The 12,610-nt window shown below is 42.3% G+C and overlaps 1 protein-coding gene across 2 annotated transcripts; it reads left to right on the plus strand.

Moving 5' to 3' along the window:
- The first annotated feature begins 185 nt into the window (after positions 1-185).
- On the plus strand, positions 186-12,262 carry arl8 (ADP-ribosylation factor-like 8). 2 transcript variants are annotated; one of them, XM_038997874.1, is made up of 6 exons: positions 186-821; positions 4,407-4,467; positions 4,838-4,985; positions 7,561-7,644; positions 8,006-8,157; positions 8,312-12,262. In XM_038997874.1, the coding sequence occupies exons 1-6, from the start codon at positions 776-778 to the stop codon at positions 8,358-8,360; spliced, it is 540 nt and encodes a 179-aa protein (XP_038853802.1). In that variant the 5' UTR covers positions 186-775; the 3' UTR covers positions 8,361-12,262. The 2 variants fall into 2 exon arrangements, with proteins under 2 accessions (XP_038853802.1, XP_038853803.1); XM_038997875.1 differs by having other exon boundaries at positions 771-821; positions 4,759-4,985.
- The last annotated feature ends 348 nt before the right edge of the window (positions 12,263-12,610 follow it).

The raw sequence follows: 12,610 nt of genomic DNA on the forward strand, positions 1-12,610 counted from the left end.
CTTTGGCACACAGTTGATGTCACAATAGCTCACTCTTAACAACACCGCGGCCAGTCCCGGCGACAGTAACCCCCACGCTTGTTGTAAAAAAAAGTACTCCTGAATATATAAATAAACATTTTATTACGTTTTTTAATGAAAAATAATTCTGTAAATTTTCAACCAATTATTGAGCCCCTGGCGTCAACGTCATCAATTGTAACCTGACACTTAGGCCGTGGGTGGCTTTTGAAAAACACTGCATCGGGGTTTACACGAACAGTCAATTTGAAGAGGCTACAACACACAGGCAGATCTCGGATTAAGGAAAACTTTGTGTATATAAGGTTCTCACAGTGGAGTTGGCTAGCTAGCAGCTGGAAACAAGTCGACTTGAAGTGGTTATTAATGTTAAACCCTTAGCTAGCTAATTTAGCTCCGGGCCGTTAGCTCACGTAAACATAATTCCAAAGGCACCATCAGTAAAGAGTGTTGTGTCAACGTATTTTGCCATAACGGATAACGTTAGTAGTGACTCTGTTGATGCTAGTTAACGTTAGCCCATAGACAAATAACTGAGTCTGGTACCTCGGATAGTAAAGAAAGGTAGCTAGTTACCTAATCATTTCTCAGCTAGAGTTTTGTTGTGGAGCTAGCGAGTTAATTTACGTGGCTTGTTGTGGAGGTGGTTATTCATTTCAAAACTACTAACGGGGGCTTGTTGTGCCAGCTAACGACGTTAGTTAGCCCTGGATACGTCGACTGTCCACCCTTTGCAGTTTAAACCACTGACGACATGGGTCTTATATTTGCCAAACTGTGGAGTTTCTTTTGCAATCAAGGTGAGTACTTAGCTACCAGCTAACATTTTTAGCTTGCTAGTAGCTAACTAGTACGTTAGCTAGTACACACACAATAATATGGGGCCTTCAGTAACGTTGGTTAGTTAGCTAACGTTTTTGGTTGCCAGGTGTTCTTCGACCCGATGTGTAGCTAACGTTGGAGCCACTGTTCCTTGACAGTGGCTCCATATAAAACAACACACAGTAGTGGTCTAGTTAGTTAGCTAACTATTTATTTATTGTAGCTCAATGTTAGGGAGTTACCGTCGGCAACATAATCTAATGGTGGTAGAGGTTTTACAGAATCAGCCAGCTAAGGATACTGTTAGATGTAACGTTAACACTCAAATAGCCGCATGTTTGAGAGGAATAATATGCACTCTGGTCCAATTTCGGACTTGCTGTTTAGGCTACTGTTTCTGTTGACTTTGAGAAATGGACACAAGGGACAACTTTTGAAGGATGTGGAAGTCGGTTTGGAGTTTTATAGGGCTAAATGGATAACAAAGACTTGTTGTAATGGCCCTTTCCTGTCTTTTCAATCATGCAGAGAAAGAACATGTCAATATAATGGAATTGGGCAGAGCCTTTAAAAAAAAAAAAATGTAACTAGGCAAGTCATTTCAGAACAAATGTTTATTTACAATGACGGCCTAGGAACAGTGGGTTAACTGCCTTGTTTAGAGGCAGAACGACAGATTTATACCGTGTCAGCTCGGGGATTCGATCGAGCAACCTTTCAGTTACTGGCTGAATGCTCTAACCTCTAGGTTACCTCCAGCCCCTTTAAACCTGGTCCCATATCTGTTTGTGCTCTTTCCAACTCCATTTCTCATTGTCAAGCCAAACATGACAATGAGGGACAAGGAGTTGGCATGATGATAGCACAAACAGCCTGGCTAGCCTGGTCTCATGCTAGCCTGGTCCCAGATCTGTATACCAATGGAGGTCATCTATAGTAGAACAACTCTCATACTACTGTCCTGCAATGTTGGGCCATAAGGTAATCCTGTGGAATTGTGTATCCCATTGGCCTAATCCCTCAGTGAGACCGAAGAGGACCAGTGAATTGCTAATCCCAGTTTCCAGTGTTTTAGACTAGAGGACTTTACAGGTCAAAAAAGTTATTCTGAAATGGATCCATGGCATTCCCACCTGACCCGATATGCATAAATTTAAAAAAAATAGACCCGTTCCGAATGGACTCGAGGACAGTCGGACCTGTTACGAAAAGACCTGTGGAAAAAGACCCGTGCTCGTTCAGGTCAGAGAGTAGAAAGAGGGAGCGAGAGGACCCCAAGCTGGGCGCTGCCAGCGAAATCAATAAACGAGCGAGCTTGGCCAAATGATCCATAGTTACTTGTCCTTAAACTGAAAATATATATATTTGTTGTTTCAATGTGTAGCATATTCAAAACTTTATAGCCTATTTGATTAGTTTCTACTTTCTGAAAACAATTGTCCTCCTCACGGTTCAGATGTAGGGGATTGGAGCGCTAAATGCATCAGTATGATATGTTTTTTTAAGTATAAAGGCATAGGTGTCCATTTATTTTTTAAATAAGTATAAAGGAAGAGCCATAAGAAATATAAAGTGTCGCTGGTGCGCACTGCTTTGCAGTTGTCCAACTGAATGTATCTTCCGCATTTAACCCAACCCCTTGGTTAAAAGCTCGGGGATTCGATCCTGCAACCTTCCGGTTACTGGCCCAACGCTCTAACCACTAGGCTACCTGGTGCACCATTAGCTAAGCCTAATAGCTAGCCATACCAAACCTTCACAGAAGTTAACTTTATTAGGGTAATATCAAATTTAAGTCAAGTCATTGTTTACAGGGAAAATACAAACAGGTTATTATATTGCAGCATTAAATGAAGTTTTGCATCTTGCTCTCTTTTAGTTTTTTCCTTTTCATGGTTTGAAAAGGGTAGCCCTAGGCCTTCTGATAATTATATTATATTGCAGAAAACGTAACTACTCTAAATTTGGCCAAAGAAAATGGTTGAACAGAATGGAACAAAACACTTGTTGCATATTTAAAGAACTGGTTTAAACCTTGAACAGGCCTATATTACAGTAATTACCAACAAAGGTGAGTGCCTACTGTAGGCCTACTGTAGGCCCACCCAACAATTGACAGCAATAGGCTAATGCTCTTTTATAACAGGCCTACTTATAACCTAAATACAGAGCACAAAAGACAGATTTTAATTTGGGCAACAAAAAAATGCAACATTTTTACATATTTAAAGAACTGGTTTATATGATTAAATAGGCTAATAATACTATACAAAAATAATGATAAAACAAATGATAATGGATACCAAAAACAAATGGGTTAGAAAACTGCATCAAACCTGAATCGCGAGTTCCATTTGGCCGTGCCAACGTTCTTCTCATCTTTGTCCACTACAATATTAAAACTTGTCCCCGTGGACATTCCCCTTCCCGGCTTCTTTTTCACTGTTCTTTTTCCTTGAACTTTGTTTTATTTTAATGAAAAAGGCCTCCATCTTCGCAATCAGCAGTAGCCTAGGCCAATGCTCCTTTCTCCCTCTCTCTCAGCAGCAGGCGGACGTGAGGCGAGCAGCCGGAGTCACTTTCAGCTGGACAGAAGCTATACGTTTTTGAGTTGCAGTTGGCTGACACAGATAAAGCTTGTGCGGTTCTTATCTCACGCACATTACATTTAAGAGGACTGGTCCAGATGACAAATCAATTTTAATTGCACAGATCCGTGGCAATTTATATCAGATCCGAGAGACAAGTCAGAATTTACAAGTCGGATCACGGAATTTCGGGGTCTTAGACCTCTACCAGTTTCACTCATTCCAACAGAGTTAATGGTAGTGAGATTACTACTAGGCTAGATGCTTGTGGAATGTGCATTCTGGACCACTTCCATCATGGTGTTAGTCATATTGAAAATGTTTGATTTTGTTTGAATGGAAAAAATAAAGTTCACACCAGTCCAATGAATGTGTTATTGGATATGGAGATGTTGGGTAGTGTTCTTTGCATGTAACAAAGTCTCAACTCCCTCCTCTGTGAGCTTTTTTGTCCGGGCCCACCCACAGCCACTACAGGGTAGCTATCCTCTCAGGAAGCAATAGCTGTGGAACATCTGACGACATCATCTGTTGTGTGCCAAAGCCTGTCAAAGTCATCAGCCTTCTGACAGTACTACCTTCCTCCTTGTCGCCCGTGGGCTTCAAAGGTGAAGTCACCAATGGGGGATATTCTAACAGACGTGCCAACTTTGATTCAGGCTTTGGTCTGCCAACCGCATCTGTATGACAGTGGAGTGTTAAAGGCCCTAAAGCAACACAGAAGCTGAAGACCCTGTATGGTGATTTTGGGGGGTTGGCTACTTGCGCTTGTGTTAGGCCAGCTAAAGCTAAGCTAAGAGATAATTTGCTTGAAGAGGTAGGCTAATTAGCTTTGAAAATGGCTCTGGGGTGAAGTTTCCCGTAGGTACAGATCTAGGATCAGCTTCCCATCCCCTAATCTTAACCATTAGTGTGGCAAGAAGGTAGTGTATCTTGAAGGGAAACTGTAATCTGTGCACACTTTCTTTGTTGCAGAACACAAGGTGATTATTGTCGGGTTGGACAATGCTGGAAAGACCACCATACTGTACCAATTGTGAGTACTTAACCTTTATTTAACTAGGCAAGTCGGTTAAGAACAAATTCTTATTTACAATGACGGCCAAACCCAGAGCTGGACCAATTTGCTCCGCCCTATGGGACTCCAAATTACATCTAGATGTGATACAGCCTGGATTAGAACCAGGGACTATAGTGACACTTCTTGCACTGAGATGCAGTGCCTTAGACCGCTGCGCCACTCGGGACTACTAAAGTTTTTTCCCCCCCCCTTGTCTGCTGTCTCAATGTATCTTTAACTATAACTCAATAGTTTTTCTATGTGTAGGGGAAACTCCTGGCCATCCTAATAATGACTGTTGCTCTCTGAGGTAGATGACTGCAACGTTTTGTAACTTCCTCCTCAGTCTGATGAACGAGGTGGTCCATACCTCACCCACCATAGGGAGTAATGTGGAGGAGATAGTGGTGAAGAACACCCACTTCCTCATGTGGGACATCGGGGGACAGGAGTCTCTCCGCTCCTCCTGGAACACCTATTACTCCAACACAGAGGTGAGTTACACACACACCACCCCAACATACTCTACTCACCCAGTGGCCAGTGCTGTTTTACGTTTTAGTGGTAGCAGACAGATGGTGCGTAAGGTCCAGTGGTATGTGTTGTAAATAGTGGGGCTCCTAATCCCTAATAGATGCTGTCAGAGAGGGGAACAAAAGTATTGCCCAGCTGCCGTGTTTGTTCATAGCACAGACGGACCAAAGGGGCGTCCCCGGGTTCAAAGGTCACGCAGACAGAGGCCTGTCTGAAAGGCACGTTTTGCCTCAGCAGCTTATGGTAAGAGTGAGGGGAAGATGAGGGATGTGGCTCTTCATTGGAGCTCTGTTTTAAAACCCCCAGTAGGACTCGTCAAACCGTATCGCACACTCTTGCCTATTCTGTAACCTGACATCTGCTATGCTCTGTCCACATGCTCACTTCAGCACAAACACTGCATCCACATCTGCTATGCTCTCTGAACGATACACAATGAGTCATTAGCATGCTAGCCACCAGCCCCGGAGCAAGCCCAATTGTGAGGGTCTCCGCTCGGAAATATCCACCCACCGTGTTTCACTGTACCTGTTCTAAATGGCATCTGAAAAGATGAAGTGTCCTATTGCATCTATTGGCTTCTATGGAAGTCATGAGTTTGTTTCACCAGCCATCCGTGCTCTGTCTCTGTGACTTGTGTCTGTTGCTGTACTTGTCTTCCCAGTCGCACGTGGCCAATCTTTCCAAATCCGTCTCGTTTACTCGACGAGTCCGAGCATAGTTTCTTGCTGGTGACGAAACCCAATGGCCGTGTCCAAAATCTGTCTTGCCTTATTTAAACTGCATACTTTGTAATAATGTTACTGTAGTGAACAAAAATATAAACGCAACATACAACAATTGCTAAGATTTAATGAGTTTATAAGGAAGTCAGTAAATCAAAAATAAATTAGGTCCTAATGTATGGATTTCACATGAATGGGAATAAAGATATGCATCTGTTGGTCACAGATACCTTAAAAGAAAAAGGTAGGGCCGTGGCTCAGAAAACCAGTCAGTATCTGGCCACCATTTGCCTCATGCAGCGCGACACATCTCCTTCGCATAGAGTTGAACAGGCTGTTGATTGTGGAATGTTGTCCCAGTCATCTTAAATGGATGTGTGAAGTTGCTGGATGTTGCTTGGAACTGGAACACGCTGTCATACATGTCGACTCAGACCATCCCAAACATGCTCAATGTGTGACATGTCTGAGTTTACAGGCCATGGAAGAACTGGGACATTTTCAGCTTCCAGGAATTGTGTACAGATCCTTGTGACATGAAGCCGTGCCTTATCATGCTGTAACATGGTGATTGAGGCAGATGAATGGCACGACAATGCTTATGCTCGTCACACTTATCACTCTGCATCGATAAAATGCAATTGTGTTCGTTGTCCGTAGCTTATGCCTGACAATAACATAACCCCATTTTTTTGGTAATTTTTATTAGGCTCCCCATTAGCTAACGCCATAACGCTAGCTAATCTTCCTGTGGTTCAAGACCAATTAATGAGACATTAAACAATTACAAATCAAGACTTCAAACATTTAACAAGTAGACAATACAGACAATTTAAAATACCTGACAGGAAACACTTAACATTCAGTTGATGCCTTCTATTTCCTGTCCAGTCATATGGTCTATCCCATTAGATGTTCTTGTGTAGTTGTGTGACACAACTGCACATTTTAGAGAGGCCTTTTATTGTCCCCAGCACAACGGGCACATGTGTAATGATCATGCTGTTTAATCAGCTTCTTGATATGCAAAATCTGTGGGCTCCTAAGTGGCACAGCGGTCTAAGACACTGCATCTCTGTGCAAGAGGTGTTACCACAGTCCCTGGTTCGAATCCAGGCTGTATCACATCCGGCCGTGATTGGGAGTTCCGTAGGGTGACACAATTGGCCCAGTGTCTGGGTTTGGCTGGGGTAGGCCGTCATTGTACATTTTGTTCTTAACTGCCTTGCCAAGTTAAATAAAAAAATCTGGCAGGTGGATTATCTTGGCAAAGGAGAAATGCTCACCATCAGGGATGTAAACCAATTTGTGCCCAATTTCTGGTGTCTTTTATTTCAGCTCATGAAACATGGGACCAACATTTGACCTTTATATTTTTGTTCAGTGTACATACTATTTAGAACGTACTGTTTAGTGAAAAAGTATGCAGTAAGCAACAAATTAACATAAATACTCATCTATACTGAGAATGCGTGATCTAATGCGCGATTGCGCTTGTTCCCTGCCATCTGATTTTTGTAGAGTACCCCTATTCTTATCAGCTGTTGTCAAACACAGGTGGGTGTGAAAAGACTATTCTCTTCCTCAAGGGTGCAACGAATTCTACTAGATGAAAAGCCGAAATGAGTATGACATCCTGGCATTTAAAGCATACATTTTTTTCCCTAAGTATCCCATACTATCTATTTTCGCATACCTCAAAAGCCTACTATTTAGAACGCAAGTACGTGTATTCGGAAACATCTAATTTCCCCTTGCGGGGTTAATAAAGTGATTTCAGTTGTCATTTTCTATCTCCTGTAATTCCCAGTTTATCATCTTGGTGGTGGACAGCACAGACCGAGAGAGGCTGGTGATCTCTAAAGAGGAGCTCTACAAGATGTTGGCTCATGAGGTTCGTATATTAACCCGCAGTACTCTGACCTTCATTCACACGCATGCTGGCACAGAAAACTGGGGGAAACCACACAGAACTAGTCTTATCTTATCTCTGTAATTGATTTTTTTTTTGCTAGCCTAAAAAAAACAAGGAGCTTGTCTCAAGTCCACATGAATGATTCCTCGTTCCCTCCCTGTCACATTGTTCAGTGGAAGTTTCCGTTGTGCTTGGTCGCGTCCCGCATGGTGCCCTTTTCTCTATATAGAGCCATTATGCTCTAGTCAAAATGCATGCACTAAAAAGGGAATAGAGTGCCAGTTGGAACGCATGTGTTGTAGTGGAAGTTGCATTGTTCTCTTTGCCCCTTTCTTCCCAGGACCTAAGAAAGGCAGCTTTGTTGATATTTGCCAACAAGCAGGATATGAAGGACTGCATGTCGGCGGCGGAAATCTCCAAATACCTCACCCTCAGCTCCATCAAAGACCACCCCTGGCACATCCAGTCGTGCTGCGCGCTCACAGGAGAAGGGTGAGAGGGGCCTTGGCATCACGCGGACACACACACAACCTTAACACTGTCCCATTCCTTTCTATAGCCTATGTGATTTGCCTCTTAACATTACTTCTTCTGAAACTTCAAAAGGGATCTGCAACTTAGACGGTTTGCCTTTTTTTCTTTTCAGCTTATGCCAGGGCCTAGAGTGGATGACCTCGAGGGCGGGGCTAAGATAGCCCCTTCTCCCTCGTTGGATGTTGAACTGACTGACTACCGTTCTCACCTATCTGGTGGCATCCCAGCCTCTCCCTATTGGCTTCTTAAAAACATAAACCCCCCCCAAAAATTCAATTTTGAGCTCAAGGCTGCACGGGAAGCAAGTGTTGCGTCTCTCCCCGCTACATCAACTTGACCTTACGTGGGTTGTGTTCATTCGGCACCAAACAGAAGAAAACAAGCCAAAACAGGGAGGGACTTACAGAACTTGTCCAATTAGAAATGCTCCTTTCCATTGTCCTTTGCAAAACGTTTTGCTACGGTGTGCTGTAATGAATACCACACTATTATAAGGTCCTTGTTAACTGGACCCTCTTACTAAACCACATGGACTTTTTGCTACCTGGATGTGGTCAAGCTGATGGTAAACTGCAGTAGAACCACAGCCAGAAAGAACACTTCTCTAAGACTGGAATACTAAGTGTCCACTTGAAGCGATGGACACACCATCACCACTACATATCATGATTATATATCATAATGCCATATTAGGACCTGGATTGACATTTAGGTCTCTTGAATGTTCTGTGCGGACGTGTTTCTTCAATCATGTATTCATTTGTCTGTCTATTTTGATGCCTACTATACAGAGGCCTATACCAAACAGTGTCTACCTACTCACTTATGGTAGTCGGGTTAACTTACTTAGGTTAGGGAAAGGAAGGGGTTTTAATCATGGTGAATGGACACCGGGTAGTATCAGTAACACAATGGTATTCTATGTCGGTTACAGTAGTGGAAGTCTGTTACAATACATGTGTTTTGGTTTAGGCCTATGTGTGCAGGATGGCATATTCAAGACGTTTTTAACTACTTTTTGATGTATTTTTTTATTTCATGGTGAGTTGTCATCGGGGCTTATTGTACATGGTCTCCGTCTGTTTCATAAGCTATAAAGGTGGTGGTTGTTCTGAACTCACAAAAGGACTAGTTGGTACTTCAACTGTGGTTGAAGAAGTGAGTCTGGGTACACGTCCAAAATGGCACACTATTCCCTATATAGTGCACTACTTTTAACCAGTGTCCAAAGGGTTCTGTTCAAAAGTAGTGTGCTATATAGGGAATAGGGTGCCGTTTGGGATGCACACTGGGTACAAGCCTCGTGATGCTTTGACTGGGAGCCACTGTATTATTATTGGGAATAGTCGTATAGCATTCGACTTCTCAAGCAAATGTCCCTGGGATCTGTTTTCCTTAGCACTCATTCACACCGGAAACAAATGGAGTGCTGAGCGATCTACCAAAATGTTTATTTTTTGTTTTTTAAACAGCTAATTGACCAATGTCAGTTCAATTATTTGAATTCCATGTAATTTTTCCCTGTGAGCTAAATGCCCACATTTCACAGTTTCTCCACAGATAAATAAGATCAAGCCCGATCTGTGCGATGTTGTATTTTCCAACAGGCCAATATTCAACATAGTTTAGTGCAGAAAACGTGATAATTAACTACAATGACCATTATCCATAATCCTACTTTTCCGGTCTGTTCCCTGACTACGGTCTGTTACTCCTGCTATGTTAGGTTAGTGTGGGGCAGACACTTAGACCGAGAAAGGCATGATCAAGAGGGATAGAGAGCAGTTGCTTCGTGAGGTATCTCTACCTGAAAATACATGTATCTAATTGATTGATAGTATGTCTTATTTACTTTGAAGAACTACTAAAATAGTGATTTTTGTCAGACAGCGTAGGCAGCAGCTCTATAGAGATGAGATGATTTGGAATGAAATAGTCATCAAATAAAACAACTGTAATATACACAATGAAATATTTTTAAGTAACAAAGTAAGTGATACGCAGTAAATGGGCAGTCACTACTATAATGGGAATTTTCATAATTGTTTTATGTTACAACATTTAACCCACAGTGCATTTAATGTTAAAATTGTATCAACCGAAAACCGTGATTATTTAAAAAATAAAAAATAAAACGAAACCGTACAGACCTCAAATGCACTAATCGCTCGACACTAGTGCCAACCAACCACTACTGTGGTAATATCAGTGTTCAAAGCTCAAGTTTCATAACAGTATTGTACACATGTTGATGCAGCATTTTGATTAGATTATTTTAGCATTTTGTGTATATACATCTCAAGTATATGATGAGATGTCGAACTGAGCAGGTCAGTAATTGCAGCTACATTTGTTGGTGTATCACCTTATTCTGACAGAAATTACTCCTTTAGAGTTAAAGTAGCCTGAGTGTCAGTCTGTTTGTGCTATGACGCCACCTCTTGTTTGGCTTGACAAGGACAGCAATGGAGTTTGCAAAAGCACTAACGGATCTGGGACCAAGCAAGCGTTAGATATATGGTAGTCTTTGTGCATTTTTGACTGCAGTGTGTCGAACGCGCCATCCAGCCCCCATCAGCTTATGTTGCGTACCCTCAAAACAGCTAGCCTGATCCCAGATTTGTTTGGGTTTTAGCCAACTTCTCTAGTTAGAGAAATTGGCTGAAGCACACAGGTCTGGGACCAGGCTACTGACGGGCCTCAAAAGGAGTCAGGGCTAGGGCTTCTCCTGTGTCAAATGTGCCACATGACAGACTGGCATGTGAATGAATGGGATGTTGATGCTCTCCTTATGTCTGAATGTCTGTCTGCTTACCCTGACAATATTTTATCCCTTGTTCCCGCTGTATCAAGATTCTGAGTCTATGATCAGCCCCATTCCACAATCTTACTCATTGTGGATTGAAACACTAAATTGATCCTGAAATGGCACTCCTACTCTGAGAAGCTTGCTACATATGGCCTCTCACCACCAGGATTTGTTACTACATTGGCCTGATGGGTGAGTTCATTTAAATAGCTAACAGATCTATGCACGTGTCACTTTGCAGGTGCATGAGTGTGTGTGTGTGGTGAAGTCAAGGAAACAACTTCAGTCTTTTCATTGGGACTAGATTCAGAGTAGCTCAGGGTCCGGTTTCCCCAAAGTATCTTAAGGCTACATTCATCATTAGGACCTTCGTAGGAGCATTGTTAAATCTCTAAGCTGTTTCCCAAAACCACCGTTTTAATAAAGTTGCTCTTAAACACTTATTTAACGACTACATCAGACCACTTGTAGAACGGCTAAGTACGTCATTAGATGCTTTTTTTGCCCTTCTGCGTGACTTTAAAAGATAAATACAGTATAGGCTACAGACCTAGTATACTGTATTTGAATATTTAGCTAATTGTAGACTAGCCTTCCGTCTAATGTTTGCCAAATCTTGATTTAGTGCGTTATTATAGGGTAAACAGAATAAGCCGCCTCAATATTTGTAGCCATAGACAATAAATAACATATCTCTAGGAGCTGATCCGTCGTCAGTAATTCTAATGTTAAGATTGGAAAGGGAGGAACGCTGCTCCGAGAAGGGCAGTATCAACACAGGCCTCAATGCACTTATCGAACGTACTCTGTGTGGTGTTTTGTGAAAAGCATGTTATATCTTTGACTGTTGTAGGAAAGATTGTTAAAAACACTCATAAGCCTAAGTTCCAGTGGGAAACTGGGCCCTGTTACAAAGCGCAGTGGCGTCCACCCTGGTCCGGGAGAGTATCTGAGTCCACTGGTTTTAACTGACACCCAGTTAGCATTATGTGAAACAGATGGACCCAGGATGCGTCCCAAATGGCTCCATATTCCCTATGTAGTGTACTACTATCAGTAGAGTGCCATTTGGAATTGGGACACATACCCAGTCTCTTCAGAATCATAGTGGCATTCCATTGGTATCTAGTGCTTTATACTTTGTCAGACAGTGGAATGGTCAGACGCATAAATCAGGATGATAATGACATGTATGATCTGGGTCGCGCATTTCAGTTTTATTTTTAAATAAAATATTGTATTTTGAAATGTAAATCTGGTTTGTTCACTGACTAGGTCCAGAAGGCTGTGATTTGCTTTTCAATGTTTCAGGCATCCACAGCTGGCCGCCAGCAGCCTCATACTGTTTGTACCCTCTCATGGGTGAAGACCTGATGAACATATGTGGACAACATCTGCAGAGACCCTTCTCAGAACAGAGAACCTAGCAGCTGTCATGAGCAAGGCTGTGTTTACACAGGCAGCCCAATTCTGATATTTTTTTCACTTATTGGTATTTTGACCAATCAGATCTGAAAAAGATCTAAGATTGGTTAAAACACTAATTAGTGGGAAAAAAGATCAGTATTGGGCTGCCTGTGTATGCCATCATCTGGTGTGTTG

This window comes from Salvelinus namaycush, chromosome 7 (assembly GCF_016432855.1).
Source record: "Salvelinus namaycush isolate Seneca chromosome 7, SaNama_1.0, whole genome shotgun sequence".
In the NCBI taxonomy this organism is placed as follows: domain Eukaryota; kingdom Metazoa; phylum Chordata; class Actinopteri; order Salmoniformes; family Salmonidae; genus Salvelinus; species Salvelinus namaycush.

Bases quoted from the DNA above. Each gene is read 5' to 3' on its own strand.
- arl8 (XM_038997874.1), top strand. From the start codon at position 776: ATGGGTCTTATATTTGCCAAACTGTGGAGTTTCTTTTGCAATCAAG. The intron at 4,468-4,837 runs GTGAGTACTTAA...CTTCCTCCTCAG, and splicing joins ACCACCATACTGTACCAATT to TCTGATGAACGAGGTGGTCC. The intron at 4,986-7,560 runs GTGAGTTACACA...TGTAATTCCCAG, and splicing joins CCTATTACTCCAACACAGAG to TTTATCATCTTGGTGGTGGA.